The 15885-nt window shown below is 42.7% G+C and overlaps 2 protein-coding genes across 2 annotated transcripts; one reads left to right on the forward strand and one right to left on the reverse strand.

Annotated features, from left to right (window-relative positions):
- The first annotated feature begins 2865 nt into the window (after positions 1-2865).
- LOC120032718 (keratin, type I cytoskeletal 13-like) lies at positions 2866-5414 on the forward strand. The gene is made up of 6 exons (XM_038978907.1): positions 2866-3029; positions 3093-3217; positions 3253-3453; positions 3987-4069; positions 4787-4943; positions 5163-5414. Exons 1-6 carry the CDS (start codon positions 2948-2950, stop codon positions 5412-5414), a joined length of 900 nt encoding a protein of 299 aa, XP_038834835.1. The 5' UTR covers positions 2866-2947.
- Positions 5415-6422: 1008 nt separating this feature from the next.
- krt98 (keratin 98) lies at positions 6423-10986 on the reverse strand. Its single transcript, XM_038978479.1, has 7 exons — positions 10627-10986; positions 9969-10051; positions 9275-9431; positions 8190-8351; positions 7756-7881; positions 6801-7032; positions 6423-6525 (listed from the first exon to the last, which is right to left on the reverse strand). The coding sequence occupies exons 1-7, from the start codon at positions 10978-10980 to the stop codon at positions 6449-6451; spliced, it is 1191 nt and encodes a 396-aa protein (XP_038834407.1). The 5' UTR covers positions 10981-10986; the 3' UTR covers positions 6423-6448.
- Positions 10987-15885: the final 4899 nt, after the last annotated feature.

Genomic DNA, 15885 nt, shown 5'->3' on the forward strand with positions numbered 1-15885 from the left:
TCATACAAGGCCCGAAAAGTAGAGTGCTCTACTCACAGTGGTGCACAGCCATAAATCAAGATGCAGACCACATATACACTACATTGTCAAAAGTATGTGGACACTTGCTCGTCAAACACCTCATTCCAAAATCATGCGCATTAATATGGAGTTGGTCCCCCCTTTGCTACTATAACAGCCTACACTCTTCTGGGAAGGCTTTTCACTAGATGTAGGAACATTGCTGCGGGTACTTGGTTCTATTCAGCCTCAAGAGCATTAGTGAGGTCGGGCACTGATATTTGGTGATTAGGCCTGGCTCGCAGTTGGTGTTCCATTTCATCCCAAAGTTGTCGATAGAATGTCATTGTATGCTGTAGCGTTAAGATTTCTCTTCACTGGAACTAACGGGCCTATCCGGAACCATGAAAACCAGCCTCAGACCATTATTCCTCCTCCACCAAGCTTTACAGTTGGCACTATGCATTCGGGCCAGTAGCATTTTTCTGGCATCTGCCAAACCCAGATTCATCCCAGTGTTGGTGAAGCGTGATTCTTCACTCCAGAGAACACGTTTCCACTGCTTCAGAGTCCAATGGATCGAACTTTACACCACTCTATCAGAAACTTGGCATTGCTCATGGTGGTCGTAGGCTTTTGTGCGGCTGCTCAGCCATGGAAACATATTTCATAAAGCTCCCAGCTAACAGTTTATGTGCTGACCTTGCTTCCAGAGGCAGTTTGGAACTCGGTAGTGAGTGTTGCAACCGAGGAGAGACAATTTTTATGCGCTTCAGCACTCGGCGGTGAGCTTGTGTGACCTACCACTTTGTGGCTGAGCCGTTGTTGCTCCTAGATGTTTCCACTTCATAATAACAGCACTTACAGTTGTCTGGAGCAGCACCAGCAGTGCATACATTTGACGAACTGATTTGCTGGAAAGGTGGCATGCTATGGCGGTGCCCCGTTGAAAGTCACTGAGCTCTTCAGTAAGGCCAATCTACTGCAATGTTTGTTTATGGAGATTGCACAGCTGTGTGCTTGATTTTATACATGTGTCAGCAACGGGTGTGGCTGAAATAGCCAAATCCACTAATTTGAAGGAGTGTCCACATACTTTTGGCCATGTAGTGTATGATAGATGATATAGTGATTCATGCATTCAGATGAACTTATTATATCTAATTTGATTGCATTGGCCTGGCACCTTGTTTGTGTGAACACGCCAATGCAAACTCACTGACTGACTGCACCCTTCTGATTTAGCATTTCTCAGAAAAGCCCATAATTTCACAAATGTAATAAGACACGTGATAGCACTTGGGATTTGAATCCATTTCAACTAGTATGTGGTCTAGAAATTACTGCTTTAGCATGTCTTCTTTTAGACATATTTGTTCATGCGAAGGGGGTCTGTTTGTTCCTACGTTGGGGACATTTTGTGTCTAGAAGAACCAGTTATAGAATGCCAATGGACAGGGGTTGAGTTCTGGGTGAATCTAGTGACTGTCAGTGGCTCTATGTGCTGTTGTGCTTGGCTCGGCTCTCTGTGACTGGGTTTTATTCAGCCACAAACAACCAGGAAATATGTTAGCAATAATTAAAGGATGAGGCTAAGGTGAGGAGGTATATTTTAGTTTTTACAAACTTTGGACAAGTCTTAGGGCAACATTTATCTATTGTTTTTGGACTGAGGCTGGAGCACTCAGGAATACTCAACACCTCTTGGAAAGCAATTCTGTCATGTCTTTGGCATTAAAATATGTGTAATTCTCGCTCCTTTCATATTTATTTTGATCCTGACAAATTCCCCAGTTCCTGCCGGTGACAAGCATACCCATAACATGATGCTGACATCCTAATGCTTGAAAATAGTTTCCCCTGTGTTGTGTTGTGTTTTCAGAATCAAAATAGATAATGGAGCAACGCCCAGGTAAAATGTTAGAGGAAAATGGTAACCTCTGGAGCGTGATAAAAAAAATCAGCAAGAAATGCTGTGGTTATATGGGAATATGCAGATGCCAAGTTCCCTGCCAAGGTGTTAAGGGTAAAGAACAGTACTTTAATCCCATCTGGGGTGAGTTCTTCTGGGGTACGATGACCCGAGTAATGAAAAAAGTGGTAAATAAAGTGGTAAAAGTAATGAAAAACTACTTTTGTCGATCCTGCAGACTCCTACAGTAGATGGAACACGCATAAAGTTGAGTGAAACTTAGGAAAATGGAACCTGAGTCTATGCATAAAATCAGAAAATCTATCAAGGAACAATCGACTGTTGTGTTTAAGGAAAAAGACAGGTCTGTTCGGGGATAATGTTGTCTGGGTGTCAAGCGAAAGATCATATTGTACCGGGAAATTTCTTTGCAACTTGTTGTCTTGGTAACATAACAGGTACAGGTAAATAGCCATTCAGTGTTTCAAAAAATATGCTCAGAAAACATGGCAAAGCTCACCTGTCACAGCATATCAAAGTTATACAGTGTGTGTTGACTGATTAAATTACTAATAGAAGCAGGCCTGTCTATGCTTTAAACCAGATGCTTTTACGGGAGAGGAATTCCATCTCTTTATGGGAGTGTGCACTTCTATATGTTTGTGTGAGTGCCTGCAAGCACCCTGTCGGCTGACACCACCTATAGAGTGAGATGGGGGAGAGTGGAGTTGCACAACAATAGTATATTTTCAAAATTTGCATATCCACACATACAGTACATATCTTTCTTTCCTCTTCCGTCTTCTGCATCCTAACGTGTCAAAGTGGGGGGAGGAGCCTTACGCTACATGACGTAATACCTCCCTCTATTCCTCCCTTCCCTATTCCTCCCTTCTTCATCTCCCACCCATGTCCTACTCCCAACCTCCCTCCCACCTTAAGCCCTGTGCAGCATAAAAAGGGAACAGTGGCTGGGCCGTGCACCACATTCTCTCTCCTCTTCATCCCAGGCAGGCAGACTCCCTCTCAGCAGCCATGTCCTTCTCCAGATCTAGCATGTCCTACAGCAGCAGCGGTGGTGGAGGTGGCACCATGTCCATGAGGTCTGGAGGTGGAGGTGGAATGGGTATGGGTATGGGCTCCTCCCGCTTCTCCTCGATGGGTGGTGGTGGTGGTGGAGGAGGCCGCGTCACTGCCATGAGGGCCGGCAGTGTGTATGGAGGTGCAGGAGGCTCTGGGGTGCGCATCTCTAGCTCCTCGTTTGGTTCCGGCGGCGGAGGTGGTGGTGGCAGTTATGGTTTCGGAATGGGAGGGGTGGTGGTGGCGGCGGTGGAGCTGACCTCCATGTGTCAGCCAATGAAAAGGCCACAATGCAGAACCTGAACGACCGCCTGTCCAACTACTTGGAGAAGGTGCGCAAGCTAGAGGCGGCCAACGCCGAGCTGGAGCTGAAGATCCGTCAGTTCATGGAGAGCAAGACGTCTCCCAGCTCTCGCGACTACTCTCGCTTCCACACTACTATCGCCGACCTGCAGGACAAGGTACGTGACATGTGTCCTTGATAGCAAGAGCACTCAATAATGACATCACAGCATGTCAAAACATGGTAATGTCTGCAAAGTGACAATGTTATGCTTAGCTAGAGAGTACATGTACATGGTGTACACATGTCAGTTACTGAGAGTTATACATGACTATTGGAAAATGCAAAATGATATGCATTTGTTATAATTGATTCAACCAAGATGTGGCACCAAACAAAGATGCAAAGACAGTATGCATATTTGCAGCTGAAGCATCGAAAATATAGCAGATCATTGAAGCCAATCCTTCCTGTCTGTTAAGAGCCCCTAGGCGATTGCGAAAAGTGCAATTTGTTTCTTTGTGTCATGCTTTACAATGTTCACAAAGACAACAGGTTCCCTGTAATGCTTCTTTGGGCTATCATATACAGTGCAGCTGAAACTCAGATCTCAATGATTACAGTGTGGTATCACAGTTTGTACGTACTGCATTTGTGTGAAATTCCATGCATGCCCCATCCTGAAATGTTTTTCCATCCTCTACCTCTCAGATCCAGGCTGCTACTCGCGTAAACGGAGGCACCTATCTCAACATTGACAACTCAAAGCTTGCTGCAGACGACTTCAGAACCAAGTAAGTATATCCAACACCATCCACATATACAGTACACTGCTGGTGTAACGGCTGTCAATGTCGTTCTCCTCCTCGGACGAGGAGGAGCATGGATCGGACCAAGATGCGGAGGGATAAGTGTTCATTATTTAATGACAAAACAACAAAGCACTTCAACATACAAAACAACAAACGTGACAAACCCGAAACAGTCCTGTGTGGCCCAAACGCTGACACAGGAACAAACACCCACAAAACACCAGTGAAACCCTGGCTGCCTTAGTATGACTCTCAATCAGAGACAAACGATACACACCTGTCTCTGATTGAGAATCATACCAGGCCGAACACAAAAACCCAACATAGAAATAGAAAACATAGACTGCCCACCCAAAACTCACGCCCTGACCAATAAACACATACAAAACAAGAGAAAACAGGTCAGGAACGTGACAGCTGGTGCATTCCATATACCAAATGGAATAACCCCAAATCTGTAGAAATCCTCATAATGTTTTTATTTAATTTTGCATAGAATCTATTAAAAAGGAAACCAAATGACACTACCCTTCACCTCCACCATATCCACACCCTCCCAACAGACATATCAGAAGCCTGGTGTTACTTTCTGTTATTTTCCCAGAACTTAATGGAATACTAGAATCTATAACCCCCTGCTATTCTCACAGAGGAACACATTCAGGCAGTTCTTTGACCTAAGCTCTCTCTATCTCTCAGGTATGAGAACGAGCTGGCCATGCGTCAGTCGGTGGAGGCGGACATCGCCGGACTGAAGAGGATGCTGGACGAGATGACCATGGCCAGATCTGACCTGGAGATGCAGATCGAGGGGCTGAAGGAGGAGCTCATCTATCTCAAGAAGAACCATGAGGAGGTGGGTGTGGGCTGATGGAACATATCCATACAGTCCCTTAAAGTATTACATCTATTGACCATGTCAACCTGCTATGGGTCTTCACTAGAACACCCCTGCTGGCTTTCAAGCACATCTGTATCAAGCAATGGTGTTCAAATTTATAATGAAGACAGAGGGCAGCTCAAGTTGTTACCATCAGCAGAGGTTAGTCACTCACCCCTATGTGTTTCTCCACAGGAGCTGCTGGCCATGAGGACACAGATGACTGGACAGATCAACGTGGAGGTGGACGCAGCACCACAGGAGGACCTGTCCAGAGTCATGGCTGAGATCCGTGAGCAGTACGAGTCCGTTAGTGCCAAGAACCAGCGCGACCTGGAGGCCTGGTTCCAGACCAAGGTAGAACCTCTAGAACCTCTAAACTATGTTCATGGTGTAGATGTTCCTTCACTTCTAGTTGGTAACATTGTCACATTCTATCATGAGTAGGTTTGTTCCTGTGATGGAACACCAACAACAGACCCCATTGTCAATGTAATAAAGATGCTCTGACTTGCTGACACCATCATTCTGTCTTCTGTGTCTTTCAACTTGATTTATCTGATCTGGCGTGCTCCCATACATCTGACTATCATATAGGCTGTTATCTTTTGCACATGAGGCCAATTCTATGGTCTTGAGAAAGTATATGTGTCATTATGATCTTGAATAGTGTAATTTATTACATTCGCTTCTGCTGAGTTGAGTTTAATTCTTTGCAATATTGAATTGCGGATAGAAGAAGTCTGATTGCTAATGTCACACACCGGCTTGTAGCCCATAACAAAGAGGGTGACAACGTGGAGATAGTTAATATATATACTTTTGTTATTCCCTAAAGTAAACTAAATACAATTATCAATGGTGTGTGTCATCAGTAGTGTAAGTGAGCGGTTGCATGCATAGTTGGTGATAATGAGGGGTGTTGAGAGGTGCCAAAACAAAGAAACCACAAAATTCCAGAACCAAAAATAATAGTGTGTCTACGTGGAGAGAGTTTCCTCAATGAATGTGGAAAAGGTGCATATATCTACGGGACACACCCGATCCCAGGTGCGTCCCACATCGCTGACAACCCTCCCAGCTCCGCCCCCCGACATCCCACCAAGGAAAACAAAAGCAAAGAGAAAGAATTTGGCAGACAGAGTGGGAGGGTCGTCACACTAGTTGTCAGCAGAATTACACAATTCTAATTCATTAATCAAAAATCTCAGTTTTTCAAGCATTAGATTCGGAGTTATATACTGTATGGAGACTGTTTCTGAGGTCAACTGTAGAGCTGTACACCATGTTTTGGTTGAAAGATGTCAAATTGAAAACAATTCATTTGAAATGAGAACACAAAATGTATCTGCTATGACATCCATACTCACAGATTCATATAGTCAGTCTATGATAAAGCATGAATATCTCTGAAACAAGTTAAACCACACAGTCCATTCTCATTCAGCCACAAAATCTTTATTGATGGTTCTGTTAATAACTTATTTAAAAGACTCAGTGGTTTCCATCACCTTTCCATCCACAGTGGTCTGGGTCACGGTGATCGTCTTAGTAACCACTGGGGAGTCAAAAATGGACAAGGAGTAAATCTCTTTGCAATACTCATACTGAGCACTTTAAAGCATCATTTTAGAATCATTTTTGTTTCTTCATATCTTCTTCATTAGTCCACTTTTGACACAGTTCAAAATAATTGTCAACTTTCAACTGTTGAAGATACAGTATATTGCTTTCAGCTTAAAATCAAGCAAGACCAAGTATCATCAGTCTCATGATGATGCGTTTGGCAAAAAGTCTACAAAGGCCTATTGCCAGCTGTATACAATGGCTCACCTTGGGTGGAGCCGTCGTCCTCTCCATCCAGCAGCCTCCTGTACTCTGCAATCTCCAGCTCCAGGCGGGTCTTGAGGTTCAGCAACATGTCGTACTCCTGCTTGTTGTGTGCGATGTTGGCGTGGAGCTGGGAGAGCTGGAGCTCCAGGCTAGTCACCTTGCTCTGGAGCCCTGCCAGCTGAGCAGAGTAGCGCTTCTGGGTGTCTGTCAGGGTGCCCTCTAGGGAGGATTTCTATCAGAGGAGGAGGGAGTGGGTGAAGGGTGAAGGGTGAAGTAGCACCTAGACGCTGATCTTGGGTCAGTTTTGCATTTCTCCCCACTAATGGTTAAGTTTAGGATTGGGGGAGGGGAAGCTGATCCTAGATCTTTACCTAGGCAAAACTTCCCCCTGGAGCGAACTAGTGGGTATACTGGTACCTTGTCCAATGATATACTGCCACAGTATGTGACACTGTTGCACAAGTTTTTCTTCTGTTCAAGGGGGATAGAGTGGGTGCCCTCTCTATTGCACTACACATATGGATAATATTATATTATTGTATAACTCTGTTGCACAAAAGTGTGTGAGAGGTTGTGAATCTGGTGCTCCAATAGACTACACACCCATAAAAATGTTTGGTCAAGTCCAGACATGAGGTGGGCATGTTGCCAAGTTCAAAATGTCAGTAAGGTATTTATGGGTGTCAGAACAATGACATGCAGAGACCTGGCTATAATCCATGCCTGAGTTTTCACTTCCAATTCCATTATGTCTTGTGTCTTGTGTCTTGTGTCTTGTGTCTTGTGTGTGTGTGTGTGTGTGTGTGTGTGTGTGTGTGTGTGTGTGTGTGTGTGTGTGTGTGTGTGTGTGTGTGTGTGTGTGTGTGTGTGTGTGTGTGTGTGTGTGTGGGTGTGTGTGTGTGGGTGTGTGTGTGGGTGTGTGTGGGTGTGTGTGTGTGTGTGTGTGGTCTTGTACCATGCTCAGATGGGACTGCAGTTCAATCTGAAGCCTCTGGAGAGTGTTCTTGGACTCCTTCGACTCTGTGAGGCAGCTCACCAGTTGCTCATTGTTTGTCACGACTTCAATCTCCACTGTGGCCAGCTATACGGGTAAAAAAAACAGTAGTCAACACAGTTTACCTCAGAGCCTACTCATTCAGTCTCTAAATTGATTTCCGTGCTTCAATAGATCATTGACTTCATCCTATACACGATAATATACATTCTTCATGCTTTAAACATGTTTTTTAATTAACACTTCAAATGTAACACTTAATTTTAATGCTTTTTTTTTTTTTTACATTGTCTTAAGCTGAATTGCATAATTCTTATGAGGGGAAAAAAACTTTGGAGAGTAACTCTTTTGGATAAATGACTACATACAGTAAGTATCTTGGTCATTCAGCTCACCTTGCCCTGGTACCAGGCTTCCAGCTCTTTGCGGTTCTTGACGGCCACAGACTCGTAGTGCTTCCTAATCTCGGTCATCGCTGCGTTCAGGTCCTGGGATGGGGCAGCATCCACCGATACATTCACCTGGCTGCCCACGTGGGACTTCACCAGGGCAATCTCCTATAGGTCAAAGGTCAGAGGGCGTAACCTCAGTTAGTAACCATAACAGCCAACAGTAGCTTGACTGCGATTAAACAGGTCTCAACGCTTTAGATATATCTGAGTATTTGATATTACAGTGCAGCACCACACTTGTGATTACATGTTTTTCAACCAGAGGATTTTATACCTGAGGGACTAAGTTATTGTCAACTAATCTAATGTCTCCTACTGGTCAATAACCCATTATGCACCATACATGAACTGTAATGTGTGTGTTTATGGATGTAAGAGTCCCACAAAGGGTAATAGTGAGTTAATGGAAGAAATAAAGAATACTAGGAAGTGTGAGGAGGGGGAGAGGAACTGTGCTGTAAAAAAAACACCCATCCATCTGTGTATGGGAAATCCTGGTGTGATATCAGCAGAGGTTAGGTAGATGTCATATTTGTGTACTTAACATTAACCGCTCCAATAACACCCCATACAAAACCGGGCTAAGTACTCCTTAGTGGCCAATGATATCCTTCCGCCTAGCAACTGTCGTGGATGCCTACTGAAGTGAGTTTTCTGCTGCTGCAAGTGGAATGAATTACATGTAGGGTCCAATGTATATCGTCACTGAACACTAAGCAAATAATCAATATATTTTTCTAGTACTGTTTGCACTATTAGGTCAGTACTAACAAGTAAACATATGCATGTCATTCCTATTCAGATTCAGTAGCACAAACATATCTGTTGTACTGTAGGTGTGGCTGTGAGGAGGGAGGTGAAAACGTGTAGGCGTTGGTGGACATCAAAGATATGAAGGTATGGCATTTTGTTAGATTTGTGTTGCTAACGCTTTGTGGTTTTGAATGGGTGTACAGTGAAGAACAGCTCCCCTGTGCTATACAGTGTGGTTGTACTGTAAATAACTGTTGCCCGGAACAATCTGTTACCTCCTGGTGGTTCCTCTTGAGCATGATGAGCTCGTCCTTCAGACCCTCGTAATGCATCTCCAGGTCAGAGCGGCCCAGGTTCATGTCACCCAGGACCCTCCTCAGACCACTGATGTCTGCCTCCACTGCCATCCTCATGGCCTGCTCGTTCTCATACCTGAGCAGGGCAAAGGTCAAAGGTCATGCGAAGGTCACACAGGCTACCAATATGTTTTCAGATTGTAGTCTTTTGCTTTGTCTATGGAGTAGGGATGGCTAGACACTGGCCGTGTCTGAATACCCACACTAGCGTACTAAATAGTGTGCGAAAAAGAACGTTTTACAGTGTGTGAAATGTGAAAATAGTAATCGAAATGCATCATCTAATGTGCGAATGCATCGACTCCCACCACTCGTTCATTTTGGTACAGCGTGTCAATTAATCTGTTGTCAAACACATGAGTCGGAAAAGACACACGAATTCTACTAGATCAAACACCAAAATTAGTATGCAGTTTAAGTATGTAATACGCTAGTATGGGTATTCGGACACGGCCATTGATCAGTTTTGCCTTTTCCTCACTAATAGTTATGGATAGGATTTAGCTTGGGTAGGCGGATTCTACTCAGAGTGTGTTGTGTAGAGCCTTGAGTGACAGACAAATGTTTTATATGAATAGTGTGTCATGATTCATCGTAGTTAGTAGCCCCTTACTTCATCTTGAAGTCCTCAGCAGCAAGCTTGGCATTGTCAATGTCCAGCAAAGTCTTCGCATTGGACCTGGATGCCAAATGGATCTGTGTAACAGAAATCACATTGGCGCTGTGTTAATTGTCACTCACATCATTATACACACATTCTCAAGTGACTGACCTGCAGCAGGAATGCCATAAATTAGACTTGGGCTGTGTCCCAATTGGCACCCTATTCCCTATATAATGCACTACTTTTGACCAGGACCCATAGGGCTCTGCTCAAAAGTAGTGCACATTTTAGGTAATAGCATGCCATTTGGGACTCCATTTGGTATGTAGCTATAGAAAGATAAGATGAAATATGAATATGGACGCTTGAAGTTGTAGTTAATGACATTCTTTTAGTACGTAACCTGCATTGGCCTTCAAGGAACAGAACAAAAAATGTTCTCTGACAGAATTCCTTTTGGCTGAAACACCCCCATCCCATCTCACACACATTTCCCTCCTCACCCCCATAGATAGGAACAGCTACAACAACTAACTGCCTGTACACAGAGTAGCCAGCAAATAAATCAACAGTGATGATGGAGTTAGTGCTTTTGGGAATAAGTTAACATTGTCAGGTGTCAAACACCCCTAATTCTAACACACACCCTTCCCCCAATCCCTCTCACCTTGTCCTTCAGGCCAGCGATGGTGGCAAAGTAGGCGCTGTGGTCATGGCAGATAACCGTGCGTGACGCATACCATTCCTTAATTTTCTTCTCCAGCTCGACGTTCTCCTTCTCCAGACATCTCACCTTCTCCAGGTAGGAGGCCAGGCGGTCGTTCAGGTTCTGCATGGTGGACTTCTTGTTGGCTGACACGTGGAGGTCCAGGCCGTCAGCCAGGTCTAAGCCAGCCCTGGAGGAAGATGTGCCACAGAATCCCCCAGCTTGGCAGGTGGAGATGCGGGAACCGTGGCCACTGGCACCCCCATACACGCTGAGGGCCCTGGAAGAGGTGTAGGATCTGGAGGTGAACGACATAGTGGTGGATGGTGGATGGTGGATGGAGGATTCTGGCTGGCACAGGTACATTAGCAGATGCTGGCTGGATCAGACTTGGACAAAGGATCTGCAGTGACAAGCATCACTCTGGTGGCATGGTTATATACCTGAGGAAAAGGGGCTTGGCCAGGAGTTTGTTGATGACAGTGGACATCCCAAGAATGTGAAGAACCTGCTCATTCTCTCCCACCTCCTTCCATTACACTTTCTTCAGGGTGGTGTGGGTCAGCCCCATTTTCTGGTGGAACTCGCACTTCAACTTTTTCTTGTTCCTTAACGAGCATTCCTGGAAAAGCTCTTGTTAGGCTCAGTTACCTGGAGTCCCTCTGCGTTTCACAATGGAGTTAAGGGAGGGGTTGGGGGGGAAGTACTGAGTACAGTCTAACAGGTGACACTTTTACTCATGCCCACTAACACACTTATCAATAAGTAAAGTTGGCCAGTAAAATGACTTAGGCTAATGGTAAAAGCTAAAGCTTGATATTGTGGGTGGTGTTGTTTGACATTCTTACCAGAAAATCTAAAGCAGTGAGAAAAGGTCATGCTGTGGTATTAACCTCCATGTGTAGCAAGAGAAACAGAGGTGTTTCAAAGTATATTGTCATCAATTATTTCATAGAAAAAAGACACTTTCATACTGATAACATATTGCGTGTGTGCATTGCAATGGTCAAGGGGACGTATTGAAGTCAGTGGAGGTTGATGAGGGGAGGACGGCTCATAACAAGGGCTGGTATGGAGTGAATGGAATGGTATCAAACACATGGAAACCATGTGTTTGATGTATTTGATACCATTTCACTGATTCTACTCCAGCCAATACCACAAATCTGTCCTCCCCAATTAAGGTGACACTAGCCTCCTGTGATTGAAGTTGCAATCACAGATTTACAATTCCAAAATGATTTTAGTAGGTGAAAAAAATGCAATTGGATGTATAGTATATTAACAATTGGATATGTTCTCTGTTCATGGTAACAAAGGATGTCTGTGTGAAATTATGTAAATGTAGGGAACACTCAAGTTGTACACTAGATTAATTTTAATCTTTAAGTCTACTGTAAATGATACACATTGAAATAAGACACAAGACACATTAATGTTTTTTTTTGCATTGACAATGAATTCAACTGTTGACATTTTGGTGCACATTTGTCTGTCCAACTAACCTGATACTCAGTCAACCAACCACTTCACAGGTCCCTATTTTGCATCTATTTCATGTTCCTTTAAAAAAAAATTTTTTTTGAAACAAAGCATATCATTATTTGTAAGACTATCTGGAGGATTTACGTTTCAGTAGACAGTGTGGGTGGAGGGAGTTCACCAGCATTGCTGCCAACCTCTCAGAAAGATAAGATTTAAAAGGGATGTTTATACATCCAGTTGGATGGGTTTTCTTTCTGAGACATTCTGTTCTTTAAAACAACCCAAAAGGGTTGATTGTAGGATACAGCTTGTGATCAACATAGGTTTGAGTCAATATTGTAATGAAACGAGAGGGAGAAGCATGGAGGCCAGGGTTATTACAATATAGAGAACAAACATTCAGTTATTGTACATACTGTAAGGTTCATGTTCCTTAAAATGCAGTTAGTAACATGCATTCACTTGGAGTTTATCCAGTTGCTGACGCAGGGTTTGCTATTGTTTTACTATGTTATTGATATTGAAACTGTCCCCAGACTTAGCCTGCAATAGGTTACTTACTGCCTTAGTATTCTTACCCCTTGACTTTTTCCACATTTTATTGTGTTGCAAAGTAGTTTACCAATGGATTGAATTGTCATTTTTTATGTCAACGATCTACACAAAATACTATGTAAAGACAAAGTGGAAGATTTTATAAAATAACCCGCTGAGCCAATACATGTTAAAAGCACCTTTGGCAGCGATTACAGCTGCGAGTCTTTCTGGGTAAGTCTCTAAGAACTTTCCACACCTGGATTGTGCAACATTTACCCATTATTCTTTTAAAAAAATGTCAAGCTCTGTCACTATGTGGATTCAATGTTTTTTTAAACCAATAAAGTAATTAGTGACACACGCCACATTTTGAACCACCTACTCCAGGTGCATCTCATCATGTCAACCTCAAAACAGTAGATATAGAGCACATGTATAGATAACCATCTCCTTGTGTCAAGGAACTGCAGGTTGCAGAATAAGGTCCCCCATCCAATCACTTTAGATCTACTCTACTCTGTCGTCAACATTGCAGATAAGAAGAAGGATGGAGACAGAAACAATACACATTGATAGGCAGTTGATGGTTGGACTACAAGAGAATGTAGTTCTGCAAGCTCTCTTTTCTCTTTACTCAACAAGACGTGTTCCACTAAGTGATTGGAATAAGCTATTAGTGCAGATGAAAAGGATTTGTGAGAATGTACGTCTTGCCCTGGATTCTTCTACTGCTTCTACTGGCATTCATACATTAAAAACATTAAAAATACAGAACATTTTGATTTGTCAATGGACTACCGGTATGTGAATAATTGCGTTCTAGATGCATGTCATGGATGGTTAGCAGAAAGGTATAAGTAAGTGAAATGCATTTAAACATTTCTATAAAATCGGGGGAGGACCCCCAGACCCCCCACCAGATTTAATACCCCCCAATATCTAACACAGAGTAGTGAGTGGATAACAAAAGACTGTGATTATGAAGTTGATAAATGTTACCAAATGTGATGTGAAAGTTAGAGCTAAGGGGTAGCTTAGTGATTCCAAAGCCGTTTGGTGCATTTACCTGCCAAAGAAAGGCAGCTTGCAGACAAAAAGTTGATATGATTTGATTAACGTGTTCTACATCAAAGCATCATTGTGTTACAAGTCCTTTTGATCTATTGCCAGCAGCTCTGATCTGTTCAATCCATCACACAGGCAATCTATGTGCACCTGTTTCCAGCTTGCCAAGATAAGGGAATGTAGTTTGGGCTGAGACATTAATAAGGGCTGTAGACTTGAAACGTATCAAACATTTTTATGTAAGTTAAATCATATTGTGATTTGTGTTATTGTCCAAACCCAAATTCTTACATGTATACAGTATGTTCTGTGACATACATGTATACAGTATATTCTGTGACATACATGTATACAGTATATTCTGTGACATACATGTATACAGTATATTCTGTGACATACATGTATACAGTATATTCTGTGACATACAGTGGGGCAAAAAAGTATTTAGTCAGCCACCAATTGTGCAAGTTCTCCCACATAAAAAGATGAGAGAGGCCTGTAATTTTCATCATAGGTACACTTCAACTATGACAGACAAAATGAGAAAAAAATTCCAGAAAATCACATTGTAGGATTTTTTATGAATTTATTTGCAAATTATGGTGGAAAATAAGTATTTACACAAATGTAATCCATGCAGTCACAAATGTAATCCGTGGAGTCACAAATGTTGTCACATTCACAACAACATATTTGACCACTGTTGTGTTTGCAAAGCAAGAAATATGTTTGTAATATGTTCTGTGTAAAAACCTCTTAAGGATCCGTCCCTTTTGTCCCATTTTCGCCTAAAATGACATACCCAAATGTAACTGCCTGTAGCTCGGAACCTGAAGCAAGGATATGCATATTCTTGATACCATTTGAAAGGGAACACTTTGAAGTTTGTGGAAATGTGAAATGAATGTAGGAGAATATAACACATTAGATCTTGTCACGTCCTGACCATAGTGCTTATGTGTTTTGCTTGTTTCAGTGTTGGTCAGGACGTGAGCTGGGTGGGCATTCTATGTTGTGTGTCCAGTTTGTCTGTTTCTGTGTTCAGCCTAATATGGTTCTCAATCAGAGGCAGCTGTCAATCGTTGTCCCTGATTGAGAATCATATATAGGTGGCTTGTTTTGTGTTGGGATTTTGTGGGTGGTTGTTTCCTGTGTCAGTGTTTGTGCCACACGGGACTGTGACGGTTAGTTTTGTTTGTTATTTTGTATTGTGTATAGTTTCGTGTATATTAAATCATGGAAACTTACCACGCTGCACATTGGTCCTCCGATCCTTCTCGCCTCTCCTCGTCCGAGGAGGAGGAAGAGCTAGACTGCCGTTACAGATCTGGTAAAAGATCATACAAAGAAAAAAACATGCGTTTTTTTGGACCATCATTTTTAAAATGCAAGAAAAAGGCCATAATGTATTATTCCAGCCCAGGCGCAATTTAGATTTTAGCCACTAGATGGCAGCAGTGTATGTGAAAAGTTTTAGACTGGTCGAATGAACCGTTGCATTTCTGTTCAAACTTTTGTGTCAAGACTGCCCAAATGTGCCTAATTGGTTTATTAATAACTTTTCAAATTCAAAACTGTGCACTCTCCTCAAACAATAGCATGGTATTTCACTGTAATAGCTACTGTAAATTGGACAGTGCAGTTAGATTAATTAACAAGAATTGAAGCTTTCTGCCAATATCAGATATGTCTATGTCCTGGGAAATGTTCTTGTTACTTACAACCTCATGCTAATCGCATTAGCCTACGTTAGCTCAACCGTCCCGTGGGGATCACCCGATCCTGTAGAGGTTTTTAACCAGAAAAAAACTGTCTTGCAGGTGGTGCTTTTTTTTAATGAATCACAAAACAACCATATAGTTAGTGCTGTTTGTAATGATATAATGATGTAATGATGTAATTGCGTCATGTAATTATCAGGAAGCCTAATTAGTCTTTTATTCAACCACCACTTTAATTTAGATTTAAAACGTATTGCCTTAAGTACTATTACAATATCCTATTTCTAAACAGGTTGAACTATACTTAAGCAATAAGGCCAGAGGGGATTTGGTATATGGCCAATATGCCTCGGCTAAGGGCTGTTCTTATGCGTGACGCAAACTGGAATGCCTGGATACAGCCCTTAGCCGT

This window comes from Salvelinus namaycush, chromosome 39, assembly GCF_016432855.1.
Source record: "Salvelinus namaycush isolate Seneca chromosome 39, SaNama_1.0, whole genome shotgun sequence".
NCBI lineage: Eukaryota > Metazoa > Chordata > Actinopteri > Salmoniformes > Salmonidae > Salvelinus > Salvelinus namaycush.